Here is a 15,377-nt window from a genome sequence, read left to right on the forward strand (position 1 = left end):
GTATGGATCAACTTTTACAAAGTTTATGATTCATTTTTATTTCTTGTTTTCTTTCCTTGCTTTCTACTTCAGGTTTGAATGTTTGGTGTGAAGGGATGATTATTCCCTATTGAGGGATGTAGATTAATACTACCTTAATGTCAACAAAATCTTTCAGGTAAATAGGAAGTATTTTATTAAAATGAGAAAAGAAATTTATATTTCCCTTAGTATTTTCTCCTTTGCCATGTGCTTCATCAACTTTTAGGGCCTAGCAAGGGATGGGATGATCTATAATATTTTATTATATATTTTTGTGTGTATTCTTTAAGATCCTAGTGTTTGCTGCATCTGTAGCTAACCCCCTTAAAATTATTTTATCTCTAGCTAATTTTATCCAGCTCTCTTCCTTTTTATTTGAGCAAAAGGAATTGACCATTATTTTATTCAGCTGTCTTCTGCTTCTTTTGAGCAAAAGGACTGAGGGTTATGCCTGGCCCACCTCAGGCAGCCATAGATATTGCTACATTTATTCCTCCTAGCACTCTGAGAATTTTATCACCAGAGCAACTGAGAGCTGCTGCTTATCTCTCTAAGAAAGTAAGGCTACCTAATTTTAATGAAGATGAGCTGTTTGAGTGCCCATTATTGATTACTCGCTTGGATAATTTTGTCACTTTAGTAGATTAAGATCTAAAGAATGTGGTGGGAGCCGCCAGCACACAAGGTGCCGCCAGGTGGGGGAGAGGCGGAGGGAGGGGACGTGGCTCATCGCCATGTGCGTCTTACATTCTGTCCCTCACTGGTCGCTGACCTGCCTGACTGCACAAGCTCTGCCGCTGCCCCATAGAAATACCTGGATTACCCAGTCTTTCCGCAGAGGAGACCAGGATACTGGGATCCTCATCTCACTTGGGCTTATGCCAAAGATGTAAAATTTGGTGCAGGTGCCTGAGCCTTAATTCTTCAAGGTGTCGACCTTTAAGCTGATGCTGTAGCTGCTACAATGGGGCCGAAGGGAAGAACTGTGATTATTGAATGAAGCTAGGGAAGTCCCAGAGTAACAAAAGATGGTATGACTGTTGCAAAGTCAATTGGCTTAAAGGATAAATATAAAAATATTGGAGCTAAGCTTGTTGCCAGTAACACTAAGATGTTGCCAATAACACAAATGAAGAGGCTGGGGATGGCACCACCACTGCTACTATACTTGCACTCCCTATGGTCAAGAAAGTCTTCAAGAAGATTAACAGAGGTGCTAATCCAGTGAAAATCAGGAAAGGTATGATGTTAGCTATTGATGCTGTAATTGCTGAACTTTTAAGAAGCAGTCAAACCTGTGACAACCCTTGAAGAAATTATTCAGTTTGCTATAATTTCTGCAAATAGAGACAAAGAAATCAGCAACATCATTTCTGAAGCAATGAAAAGGGTTGTCATCACAGTAAACGGTGGAAAAACACTGAATGGTGCATTAGAATCACCATATCTAATTTTTGCATACCTTATTAATACATCGAAATTTTTGCATATCTTATTAATGCATCGAATAATTAGGCTAAATTTTTGCATAACTTATTAATACATCAAAAGGTCAAAAACGTGAATTCAAGGATGCCTATGTTCTGTTGAGTGAAACAGAAATGTCTAGTGCCCAGTCTATTGTACCTACTCTTGAAATTGCCAGTGCTCACTATAAGCCTTTGGTTGTCATTGCTGAAGATGTTGATGGAGAAGCTCTATGAACCTTCCTTTTGAATAGGCTAAAAGTTGGTCCTCAGGTTATAGCAGTAAAAGCTCCAGGTTTGTTGACAATAGAAAGAACCAGCTTAAAGATATGGCTCTTGCTGTTGGTGGTGCAGTGTTTGGAGAAGAGGGGTAGGCCTCATAACACAGGAAAAGTTGGAGAAGTCATTGTGACCAAAGGTGATGCTATGCTCTTTAAAGGAAATGGTGACAAGTCTTGAATTGAAAATTGTATTCAAGAAATCATTGAGCAGTTAGATATCACAGCTAGTGAATATGAAAAGGGAAAAGTGAATGAATGGCAAAATTTTAAAATGGAGTAGCTGTGCTGAAGGTTGGTGTGACAAGTGATGTCAAAATTAATGAAAAGAAAGAGTTACAGATGCCCTTAATGCTATAAGAGCTGCTGCTGAAGAAGACATCATTCTGGGATGGGGTTGTGCCTTGCTTCAGTGCATTCCAGCCTTGGACTCATTAACTCCAACTAATAAAAATAAAAAATTGGTATAGAAATTATTTAAAGAATATTCAACATTCTGGCAGTGACCACTGCTAAGAATGCAGGTGTTGAAGGATCTTTGGTAGTTAAAACAATTGTGCAGCGTTCCTCAGAAGTTGGTTATGAGCTATGGTTGGGGATTTTGTGAATATGGTGGAAGAGGAATCATTGGCCCAACGAAGGATGTGAGAACTGCTTTATTAGATGCTGCTTGGGTGGCTTCTCCATTAATTACAGCAGAAGTTGTAGTCACAGAAATTCCTAAAGAAGAGAAGGACCCTGGAATGGGTGCGGTAGGTGGGATGGGAGGTCGCATTTCTGATTCCTAGAATAGGGCTTGACATTTATTAATGAACTGTGATAGGAAGCTCAAGGCAGTATTTCTCACCAGTAACTACAGAGAAGTCATTTGAAGAAAATGACTGAAGAAAACACTGGGTGATGTTTTTAAAAAATCACTACAACCATCAGTTACTGATTTCAGCTGACAATAAATAGCAGTTTACTGCTGTCATTGTCCATGCCTACAAATAATTTATTTTGTATTTTTGAATAAAAAGACATTTTTACATTCCTGATACTGGGTGAAAGAGTGACGTACCAATGTACTGCTTTCAGCTTAAATCACTGAGGCATTTTTACTACTATGCTGTTAAAATCAGGATTTTAGTGCTTGCTAACAGCAGATGAGAAGTTAAGAAGCAGCTTTTCTGTGGAGAGGAAGAATAATTGTGTACAAAGTAGAGGAATACCCAATTATGTGACAACCTTTATGTAATACAGATTTGTTTAAAGTTAAAAAAGAATGAATTGTCAGATACCTTCAGTTAGGCAAGAAAGATCGAAGGAGCTGTTTTCCAGTGAAAATCTGAGTAGAACTTTAGATGGGCAATTACTAAAAGGAAGATATAATCTAATTTAATGGTAGAATTGTGTAGCAGCTAACAATAGTCATTTACTTTTAAAAATATTTCCTCAGAAAGATGCACATTACTTTTAACTTTGGTCATGTGCCAAGACAGGGAAATGGAAACTTTCCAATGTACCTTCCGACAAGCCACGGCCAGCCCCGTGTGCAGTGTGAGCCTGGGACGCTGAAAGTAGGGCAGCAAGAGTGACCTTGAGATACAGAAAAACAACTGGGAGAAAAGCTAACAAGAGGACACAGACTTTATATCATGCTTTCGTCATTTTAGAGAGACCTAAAACTGGCTCTATGCCCCTCATATGATCACACTTTATTTGTTGCCTAAATAAAGATCCAAAGTGTCTATCTAAAGACAGCTTTCATAAATTACTCATTATAGGTAGGGCATGCCTAGTCAGGGATAAAGCTCCTGGTGATTACAGAATTCTCTCATTAGCTTCTAGGAGAAAACTGTTGATGAAGACATTTACTAAAAGTGTTTGGTACGCTCTATCCATACCAGAGAAACACAGGAATAGATAATTTTGTACAATCATCTAAGAAGCTTCTCATTTCAACAGAAAAGACTACATCCATTGTTAAGAAGAAATATGATTGGTAAATTAAAAAGTATTTCCACCTTTCTAAAATTAGCTTTTAAAAAAAAGTCTAGTTTATGGAGATTGAATCAGTTTCTGCATTCTGAAAGAAGGAGAATGATGCCGCTGGAGATGGCTGAATGCTCTCTTCCAGATGACTTCCTGGGGGGCACTGGGGTCACCTGTGATTTAGGGTTGATTGGACTCACACTGAGCAGACTCCGCAAGATGGAGATAAGGTGGGGGCAAACCGTTCCAGTGACCATTATAACAACTTAGGGCACTGCTTTTCATAACCAGAAAAAGAATTGGTAATCTGAAGGTTATATGGTGAACATATGAGAGTAGTGTCTAGTGGTGTTTGATCCAGGGCATGGTGAGTTCTGGTAGATGTCTTCTGTCCTATAACATAGTGTTTGTATTAACCAGACCAAGCATCTCTGATCTTCCTGGATGTTCTAGCTACTGGTTCTGTGGCCAGGGCTGACCAATCTCTTAACATTTGCATAGTATTTGATACAAATTAGGTACAGCGTACTCGATTAGGTATTTACTTCCTAAGTCATAAGTATGTTTTAGTCCTCTGTCTGCTCTTTTTTTTTTTAACCTAGGTTCTCTTGATTGGAGTTTGGGATGTTCCCAAACCCCTCAGTCATCCCCTAAGACTCTGGAAATTTGGGTTATTCTCTAAATGACTAATCTCATTCTTTGTGTGTGTGCTTTAGAAGTTTAACTGTGAGAAGGAAGCCATAATTCCTGGTCACAGGAGGAAACTTAAAATTTCCACTAATAAACGATCTATATTGTTACATTGCTGTGTCTCCTACAGTCCCTAGAACTGTGACTTGCCTTTAATAAATGGCTATTGGTAGTAAGATTAATGATCCTAAACTTGGGAATCCACCACTGAAGCATAAATGCGCTTGAAGAAGACTTTGCCTTGTAATAAACTTGTGAAAGGAAAGAGGGTCCATCTCTTTGCCAGGGATGTTCATTTTGCAGCATAGTTTGAGAGCGATCTTTTTCAAGTAAATTGAATATGAATGCCTGGCCCCATCATACATTAATGAATTAGGGGTTGTCTCCCATCCCCACCTTTTCTCTTTTGCTGTGTTATAAAATAGCTACCAAATTTGCTTATAATTTACATAGGAGGCATTGGCATCAAACATTATGTTAGCATAACTCACTGAAAAGATTTTCGAAGGGAATATGTAACACATGAAAATATGTGTCATATTAAAAGAGAGAGATAAGCAGTGATGTGGTGAATCCTTGCTCCTTCTAATCTCGTGCTTTTCTTCCATGATTCTACCTACTGCAGGCACCTGCTCCCCTTTCACCCTTTATGCAGGGGCTGGGGTCAGGAAGGGCTGGCTGGATGTCTGTGCTGATGATGTACAGCAACTGCTGTGGTGCTCTTCATTGCTTCCCCAGCTCTAAAACCAAGTCTTCTTAGGAGTCAGAAGCAGGGAACAGCAGGAATGGTGGAGGCAGGATCTGGCAGCAGCTTCTCTAAGGCCAGCTGTAGGCGAGGCACACCAGCTCCTGAGAGTTGGGGAGGGGAGCTGTAGACAGCAGCAGCAGTGTCATTTCCTCAGGATGGGCCCCAGTTCCAGCCTTGGCTTTGTGTCCTGACCAGTGTGTCTGTGGGCAAGTCACCTGACATTTCTTGTCTTCAAGTCTCGTTTGTGAAGTAAAGAGGGTGACGAACTACACGGATAACAAAAGGTTCTTTTTAGTGTTAAGAGTTATGTAACTAATAGCCATCCTTCTTTGATTGTTCTTGCACTGCTTACAGAGTAGCAGTGAGAAAACTAAGAAGAAATTTTGAGTTAGAAGTTGAGTGAATTCTTGCTCCTTTCATGGTTAAAATATGTGACCACCAGCCCATTGAATGGAATGGAACGTGTTTGAATTTGCCTCACTGTGGTCACTCTGGAAGCAGGCTCAGCTTACCAGGGCCATTTCTCTGATGTACCTTTGGAATTCTTCCAAAATGTGTAGGGAGAAGTAGAAAAACCAGAGGCACTCTGAGTGAGGAAATAAGCAGATGACTCAGCAAATCACCAATCTACTTCATCTCCTTGAATAGCAAATAGTTGAATTTCATGAAGAAACTTTTTTTCTGATTAGGAAAGTCATATACGATTGTTTTAACCAAGTGTGCACAGAACGATCACACTTATAGAAAATTTCTGTTTTGTTCATAAGTGAATTAAAAAGGTCAGGAAAGATATATTCCCTATTGTGAACAGTGGTCATCTTTAGAAAATGAAATGGGCATGGTGATTGAAAAATGTTGTAAGTGCTCATTGTAGGACAGTCAGATGATACATAAAGATGCAAAAAATAAAAAATAAAAATCACCCATAATCCTATGCCCCAATAACAATCACAGTTTGATTTTGGCATAATTTCCCTCAAGTCAGTTTTCTTCTGCTTAGAAAAAGGGGCTGGGAAAATAGATACTGTCTACTCAATTGTGTGTCTTTTATTTTTAAACTTATGTCTTAAGCACTTTACACTGGATTAAAAACCCCTTGTTAACATTTTTAATGTCATTATATGGCTATATCCCATGTTTTTACTATAGGTGTAAATTTAGGTATCTCCTTTATTTTCATTATTAGAAATAACAGCTGCATTGAAGATTTAATGTAAATATCTCACTCTGAAATTAGGATTATGTCCTTGGAATAGATTCCTTGTCAAAGAATAGGAACATCTGTAAGACATCATAAATGCTATGAAATTGTATATGTCCAGAAACATTGTACTAATTTACATTCCCATTGGCAGTGTATGAAAGTGCTTGTTTTCATACAAACAAATCCTTGTCAGCATTAAGTATGCTTATATCTTAATTTTTCTTGCAAATTTGATACAACTGTGTGTTTTCAATGTTCTAGTCTAGTATCAAGAAGTTCAGACTGTGCAAATCAAAATCCAAATCTCTTCTGATCCATTGAATCTTTTAGTATTGAGACATTTGTATTACATATATATATGATAGCACTGACTCTGGCAGCAACTCTGCTAGAGATTCTATATGTAAATCTCAAGTCTTGAAACAGTGTTGTATTTTGGTATTGGTATTCACAGCCCTACTTGCCACATGATGGTGGAGCAGAGATTTGCACTTTAACTCAAAGGCGAGCGTGAGAGTGCTTAAAACACCTGGTTAGTGCACCTAGAAAAATTAGATTGATTTCAGAATGGCACAATCATAACTGTTGCTCTATTTAAAGTCAAATTGCATTCTCTCATGCATCCTATTTTACATTCTTGTCATTATCTGAAAATGTATAAAGGTTAAGTACCCTTAATCTAAAAACCCAAAATCCAAAATGCCCTAAAATCCAAGATTTTTTGAGTGCTGATGTGGTGCTCAAAGAAAATGCTTATTGGAGCATTTTGGATTTTGGATTTTTGGATTAGAGATGCTAAACTATTAAGGAGATTAGAGATCCTAAACTATTAAGAATGTGTGTGTATATATATATACACACACACATACTATTAAACATTCTTAATAATATATGTATATACATATCTCTCTCTTTCTCTCGAATATTCCAAAATCTAAAAAAAATGGAAATGTTGAAACATTTCTGGTCCCAAGCATTTCAGATAAGGGCTACTCAACCTGTGCCAGGCATGAAGGTTTGCTTTTTAGATCATGTTAATGCCTCTCAATGTGACAGCCTTTGGGCTGTATGGTTTTGAACTGTAGCTAAATTATTAACAGACAGCTAAATTTTAATGTCACTCTGAAAAATGAATGTCTAATTTTGGGGGCTGTAAGTGGGAATAGCAATTGGAAGTGTGAAAGTACTTCTCACTTTATCATTGATGTGTAATTTAAATGTTTTACACCAAACCAAAAAAAAATTGGGAAGGAAAATATTTTTATATTTTAAATTTATGTCAAACTTAAGACAGACCCTCAAAGTAAGGATCGGTAACCAGTCTCAAATCTAAGTTACAGTGAAGTCTTCAGATAAATTTACAATTTTTTTTGCTATACACTTTACTTAAAATATTTATGATACAAAATACATACTTTGAAAGATTCATAGTTGTGAAATAATTCACATTGGAATGTAACTTTGATATTATCAATACAAATTTATGTGAAGTAATTGGAATAATTAAAAATTAGATGATTATCCATTTAAATGTAATGTTTTGGCTGGGCATGGTGACTCATGGCTGTAATCCCAGCACTTTTGGAGGCCAAGTTGGGTGGATCACCTGAGATCGGGAGTTCAAGACCAGACTGGCCAACATGGTGAAACCCTGTCTCTATTAAAAATACAAAAATCAGCCAGGCAAGGTGGCACATACCTATAATCCCAGCTACTCGGAAGGCTGAGGAACAAGAATCGCTTGAACCCAGGAAGCAGAGGAAGCTGTGAGCTAAGATCATACCACTGTACTCTAGCCGGAAGACAGAGTGAGACTCTGTCTCAAAAAATAAAAATAAAAAATAAAAAATAATAATTAAAAAATGTAATTTATTTTATAATTATATTTTGTAATTATTTCACACAATAATAATAAATTTGAAGTCACATGTAATAAGTCTTTGGCTTCTTTGCTCCAGTTTTGAGCATGAATATTAACCTCATGAGAGGTTTAAGGAAAACTAAATGAGAATGGAATCTATGGAACAATTTAGACCAGAACTGATATACTAAGGCACCTTGATGAGGTGGTAGTGCCATGGGTCAGAAAGACCTGGTTAAGATCTTTGCTTGGATGCACACTTACTATGTAGGTTTGGTTATGTTACTTTACATTTCTGGTTCTTTTGGTTTTTTGCCTATAAAATAGGGATACTAATTTCTACTTTGTGGCGTGGTCATGGGGGTTGAGATAGTGCATACAAAGGACTAGCAGAGGCTTCACCTGCAGACTCCACTCCTCTTCACCTGCAGTGGCAGCTAGTACTGGTGGATCGCTGTACTTTTTCCTGCTGAACCCACGTTCGCAGCCAATCTTTCCTTTAAAGTGTCCCAGGCCTTCACCAAAAACTGGCTGGAATTAGCCTAGGATAGAAAATGGGATACCATCCCTGTAATAGGTGATCATCAAATATATATATTTTCTCTACCACTCCCAATTTGTTGTTTTGGCGTGTAAAAAAAAAGTTACTATAGCAGTTCTAAAGTCACTCTTGGTAAATATTTAGAGAGGTACGGATGTCCTTTTGATATGAGTCTGTGTCACATGAAGAGTTCTTTAGAAAACGCATTCCCTCCCCATTTACTTAGCTAGTACATATTTTGGATCTCTCTTGAGCTAGGTAGGTATGCTTTTTTAGGAATGAAACCAAAAACAGTTCTAAAAATTTCACTTTTGAAACCTGGAAAGTACTATGAAGAAAGTGTGACAAATGTATTTTATTTTAGTAAACAGTCAAAACAAAGATTCTTGGTAATCTGTGTAAAGTGACTAGAAAACTTGGGCTTTTCATTTTTGTTTCACTCTTGTAGTTCTTTTCCTTAGAAAAAAATTCTTAAAATTGTAACATCAAATGAATACTACAAAGAAAAGATAGTTTGGCCTTGACAGTTTCAAGGAATATGATTATCTTTTAACTAGAAAATGCTATCTTCCATTTCCTTAAGTAATTTCTTTACCTGTATCCTATTGCCAGTTAGTACATAAACCATAAACCGCATTATGTTCCTTCAGCATATTTTTATATACAGTGTTGAAAGATCTAACCATACTAAGGTATTGTATTACAGTTTCACAACAGAACAATTTATAACATCAAAACAGTAGTTTAAAGAGGTGAAAAACTGAAGTTGATGTTTTCTTAACAGGAAGTGTAATGGTTTTCCAAACTAAATTCCAACCTTGAAATAGGCTTAAAAATGCTTTAAGGTACAGTTGGCCGGGTGCAGTGGCTCACGCCTGTAATGCCAGCACTTTGAGAGGCTGAGGTGGAAGCATCACTTGAAGCCGGGAGTTCAAGACCAGCCTGGCCAACACAGCAAAACCCTGTCCCTAGTAAAAATACCAAAAAAGTTAGCCAGGCATGGTAGTGCATGCCTGTAATCTCAGCTACTCGGGAGGCTGAGGCATGAGAATCATTTGAACCTGGGAGGCGGAGGTTGTGGTGAGTGAGATTGTGCTACTGTACTCCAGCCTGGACGACAAAGCAAGACTCTGTCTCAAAAAAAAAAAAGTACAGTTGTTCCTTAATGTCCATGGGAGATTGGTTCCAAGGACCTCTGCAGATACCCAGATCCGCTACACTCAAGTTCGTGATATTAAATGGCTTAGTATTTGCATGTAACCTATGCATATCCTCCGCATACTTAAAATCTTATCTCTAGATTACTTACAATACCTAACACAATGTAAGTGTTATATAAATAGTTGTTATACTGTATTGTTTAGGGAATAATGACAATTTTTTAAAAACTTTGTATATGTTCAATACAGTTGGAGGGTTTTTTTTTTCTGAATATTTTCCACACTCTGTTGGTTCAATCTGTGGATGTGGAACCCATGGATTCAGAGAGCTAACTGTACTGAGTGTTTTGTTGCTGGGTTTTGCAACTCTGTTATAACCACATTATCAACAATTTCTGTTAAAATTTCAAGGTTACTTATCAAATTCTACCCCCATCAACTATCTACTTGGTATTTTTTGGTAGATCTTAAATCCCTGTGCTTAACCCAAGTGATAGATCATCCAGTTTATTTAAGTCATGCTTCTAATTTTTAAAAAAATAGTGCCCTATTTATCTTTAACATTTTAAAACCTTACAATTACAAGTCAAATGGCATGACTGTTTGTATTCTTTATTAACTGCTGTATACAAATATAGCCAGCATGCTTTAATTATGAAAACTGGTCCTTCCCAGTGGAGGGACATTGTCACAGTGAGGCAAGGAGGGGAGTGTGCCTGCCAGGAGGTGAGTGTTGACTGGGTGGGAGGGCTTCCCAAGTTACTTCCCTGCTCCTCAGGTAGGTGTGGCTGTGCAAATGGCAGTGCCACGCAGTAGGCTCAGAGCTGGCAGTGCCAGGTGTTGCTTATAGATCCTGAGTGATTATTGGCTTTGGAAAAAGCCACTGGGCTTAGATGTAACTCTTTTCTTCTTTTCTGAGTCAGGAAATGTTTTGCTTGGATTTAAAAGGGATGAAGAACCCAATAATTGTAAATGCTTTAGAGAAGACTATATATCCCTGATGAGTATGAGATTTTAGAGATATGTGGGTAAACTCTTGGGCAGGGCTGAGTGGTTTGGTTTGGTTGGAGAGTTACTTTCTCGAATGCGACAGCTTTGTCACTCACACTGGCTGTGGTGTCTTCTATGAAAGTAAAAACTGCTCCAAAGCAGAGGTAGCTTTGTCTTCCTCCTCTTTGCATCTTCAATTCCAAATGCAATGATTGGCACATGCTGATTCTTGGTAATAATCTGTTGAAGTGATCCAGGCTGAACTGAAGGCTGGCAGTGTATATTCATGGTTTTCTAAAATGGAGGAAGTAGAGAGCCCTGGCCACCCATGGCCCTATCCAGCGCTGCCTTTGTGTGGTGCAGCAGTAGCTAGAGAGCCTAGCAAGCTTTTCCTAGAGAGTCAGTTCAGTTCAGTGAGTTCAGTGAGCAGTATGGGCTGAGAGAGCCCTCAAAATTCAACGTAGCGCTGGCTCTCCCAGCAGCAGGCATTGTTCAGGTGAGACAGAATGGTTGCCTGGGGAAGTAGTGTGCTGGGGAGACTGCAGGGATTAAGGTCATCCTCTTCCAGATTTTCATCAAGTCTGAAATGCTCTCCTTGGCTCCACGAGAGATTCTCTTGCTATTCCTACTGTGGTGTATGGACTGCTTATGGTTTACTTCTTACAGTTTCCTGTTTCAGATAAGGGGAAGCATGGCCAAGATGGTTCTGTGAGTCAGGCCCAGAAGGGTAATGGGGTTGTTTTCTTGGGAGGCACATGGGCATGGGTAGTAGTATTAATATTTCAAGCCAATTGGAAAGGATCAATGTTTCATTATAAAAATATGAAGCAAAATATTTCATTTCAGTGTTTCTATTTCTGGAAATACAAACTAAGTAACGAATAGTTGTCTGACTTGCAAATTGTTGGTTTCAAGGTCAACATCTGAACTTTCTTTATTGCTTCCTTTAAAATTAAGAAGTTTCTGGATAAATGGTAGTTATCACTCCCAAATTCAGATTCTGCATATCAGCCTAGCTGTCCCTAATGTAGTGGTCTAATTAGAAGGAAAATTGCTGGAATAACCCTGCAGGTTTATCTCACTTGTTTCTGGTTTCCCTTTTGAACCTTTCAGGTACGACAGTGCCAGCCCACAGGGCCATCCTGGTGGCCCGTTGTGAAGTGATGGCAGCCATGTTTAATGGTAATTACATGGAAGCAAAGAGTGTCCTGATTCCCGTTTATGGTGTTTCCAAAGAGACTTTCTTGTCGTTTCTAGAATACCTGTACACAGACTCCTGCTGCCCAGGTTAGCAATACAAATGTTGATAGTATCTCAGAATTCTTTCTTTCCTTGCCACCCATTTTGTTAAATTGCATTCTGTGAAATCTATTTTCATTTAAGATTTATTAGTTGACATCATGGAATGTACTAAGCAGTTAGAGGTGGTGCTGGAACAACAATGAATTTTCATTCAGTTCAAGTGGAAGTGCAGTGATTGGGTGCCTTTTATGGGTCTCTGACGCTGGCACAAGTTCACATGTCCCAGCCAGCACCTACAGCATGGGGATCACTGTAGGCAACCGGAAATGGAGGTGTCTTGTGGTACCCATGGCTACCGTAATTCTAGAGATCGGGGCAGATTCTTACTTGGAGCGCTGTCTCTTCCACAAGAAGAGGAGGGTTGTGCAACTGCTTTGATGTCTGTGACTTCTGATTGGGGCACTTTTAAGGACTTTCAATATTCTGAGACTTTTTTGGTCTTCCTTCTGCCCAGAGGATGTGGGATTTGTAAAGGCCTCCTTCTGACTTCTGTTAAAGTCAGAAACTCCTCAAACTGACTTCTCTGAAAACTTTTCTTGAGATGTTTAGAATGCCCAGTGGACTGTAGGATTCATTTCCAAATTCACTGACCAAGGACTATCTTTGACCAGGAACCAAACATCTGTGGCAGCTCTAGGTTGGGACAGATCCAGCAGGGTTCTTCTAGCTGGAGGCACTTGAAGAAATAGCAAAATTTTTTCTACAGGCCTGGAGCCTTGCTTGTGATGCTGGCAGGGAAGCCCTCTGTGAGTAGTCTTCAGCCTTTGGCCACCAGATGGCTCCCACCACAAGCACAACTAGATTCGGCCCCGTGGAGCTCAGTTCAGAAGCCTGAGACCTTGATTAGAGAACCTGGTCAGGCACCCTAATAAACATAAAAAGCAAACATACATTTCAAGCCAGACTGCTCTTCAGATTCACTGCTTTAATTTTTAGAATGGAAAGGTTTCTTACATTGGGTATTGAAATAAGTTTTAAACAAGTCATGAGCCCTCTAGTGAAAGATTTTAGAAGTTCAAAAAGAAGCAAATTTATTTGTTTTGATTAAATTAATTGTGGGCTTGCAGCTTGCTGTAGAGTATTTTGGAGCCAGTTGCAGTTGTTTCTGTCAGTGTTAAAGACTGACTTATGGCCAGGTGCAGTAGCTCATGCCTGTAATCCAAGCACTTTGGAAGGCTGAGGCGAGCAGATCACCTGAAGTCAGGAGTTCAAAAACAGCCTGACCAACATGGTGAAACCCCGTCTCTAGTAAAAATACAAAAATTAGCTGGGCGTGGTGACATGCGCCTGTAATCCCAGCTACGCGGGAGGCAGAGGCAGGAGAATCGCTTGAAACTGGGAGGCAGAGGTTGCCATGAGCCAAGATGGCGCCACCACACTCCAGCCTGGGTGACAGAGTGAGACTCTGTCTCAAAAAAAGACTGACTTAGTATTTTTGCCTAATAAAAATGAAAGCATTTGTTCTTTTTGGAAATAAAGCTTATTGTTTATTATTTCGTTGTTGGCAAATTTATATATTAAATTTACAAATTGACCAGATTTGGAATAATAGGAAAATTTGATTTTCAGTCATCCTCTCACTCAAGTAATTGAAGCTGCTAATATTAAGTTTTACCTTGCTAATTAGAAAATATTACAGAGGAAAGCAGTAATAATGATAGGATTTTTTAAAATTGGCAAAAGTGTGTTAGGGAAAAATGAGTCAAAATGAATAATCAAAAAGTTAAGCCAGATACTGGAATCTATGCATTGGGAAGATCACAGAAGACAGATAATGTTATTATGTTAAATATTCACCATACACAGTGTTCTTGGTTCCATAGCTACAAAAGAATGTAAGAATGTAAGGAGGGATAAGAACGAGAATTACATGGAAAACCAGATTTCTAGGGAAGTATTGAAAAAAACCCCAGCCAAATTGGGTGGTTGCCAGGGGCTGGGGAAAGGGGGAAACAGGGAGTTAGTGTTTATTGGGTACAGAGTTTCAGTTTGGGAAGAAGAAACATGTTCTGGAGATGGTGGTGGTGATGACTGCACAGCAGTGTGAATGTACTTCATGCCAATGAATCATATACTTAAAAATGATTAAAATGGGCCAGGCGTGGCGGCTCATGCCTGTAATCCCAGCACTTTGGGAGGCCGAGGCAGGTGGATCACGAGGTCAGGAGATTGAGACCATCCTGGCTAACACGGTGAAACCCCATCTTTACAAAAAATACAAAAAAATTAGCCAGGTGTGGTGGTGGGAGCCTGTGGTCCCAGCTACTCGGGAGGCTGAGGCAGGAGAATGGCGTGAACCCGGGAGGCGGAGCTTGCAGTGAGCCAAGATCGCACCACTGCATTCCAGCCTGGATGACAGAGTGAGACTCCATCTCAAAAAAAAAAAAAAAAACTCAAAGTTAAAATGGTAAATTTCATGTTTATTTTATCACAATAAAAACAAAACAACAAACCAACCAACCAACCTGAAGACTAAAGTCAAGAAAAAAAAAATGGCAAGGATCTAGTTTAGCTAACGGAAAGATTTACCGGATAGTCCTGGAATTAATTTTTAAGGGCAATTATAGAATCATCTTTTCTGAAGAATTAAAAAAAAAATAGATTCACTTCTGAGTGTGAAGGCTTAAATGGATTCTTTTTATTTATTTTTACTTTTTTATTTTATTTATTTATTTATTTATTTTATTTTTATTTATTTATTTATTTTTTTGAGATGGAGTATTGCTCTATTGCCAAGGCTGCAGTGCAGTGGCACGACCTGTGCTCACTGCAACCTTTGCCTCCCAGGTTCTAGTGATTCTCCTGCCTCAGCCTCTCCAGTAGCTGGGACTACAGGCATCCACCACCACACCCCACCACACCTGGCTAATTTTTTTGTATTTTTAATAGAGACAAGGTTTCACCATGTCGGCCAGGATGGTCTTGATCTCTTGACCTCGTGATCTGCCCACCTGGGCCTCCCAAAGTGCTGGGATTACAGGCGTGAGCCACTGCGCCTGGCCTTCTTTTTAAAATGGAATAATAGGCCGGGTGTGATGGCTCACATCTGTTATCCCAGCACTTTGGGAGGCCAAGGTAGGAGAATCATTTGAGCCCAAGAGTTTAAGACCAGCCTGGGCAACATAGTGAGACCTGTCTCTAC

General features: G+C 39.1%; 1 protein-coding gene and 1 pseudogene across 3 annotated transcripts in view; both read left to right on the forward strand.

The window, feature by feature from the left end:
- The window catches only part of RHOBTB3 (Rho related BTB domain containing 3), a 65,483-nt gene that overhangs the window by 37,156 nt on the left and 12,950 nt on the right, over positions 1-15,377 (forward strand). For 2 of the 3 annotated variants that reach the window (XM_024246862.3, XM_024246860.3), the window contains one exon: positions 12,047-12,220. The exons of the other annotated variant lie outside the window; for it this stretch is intronic. In XM_024246862.3, the coding sequence (XP_024102630.2) occupies positions 12,047-12,220 (174 nt within the window). The remainder of the gene's footprint in view (positions 1-12,046; positions 12,221-15,377) is intronic. 3 annotated transcript variants of the gene reach the window in all.
- LOC129047231 (60 kDa heat shock protein, mitochondrial-like) lies at positions 8-12,040 on the forward strand (annotated as a pseudogene).

The sequence above is a fragment of the Pongo abelii genome, chromosome 4 (genome assembly GCF_028885655.2).
Source record: "Pongo abelii isolate AG06213 chromosome 4, NHGRI_mPonAbe1-v2.0_pri, whole genome shotgun sequence".
NCBI classification, from domain to species: Eukaryota; Metazoa; Chordata; class Mammalia; order Primates; family Hominidae; genus Pongo; species Pongo abelii.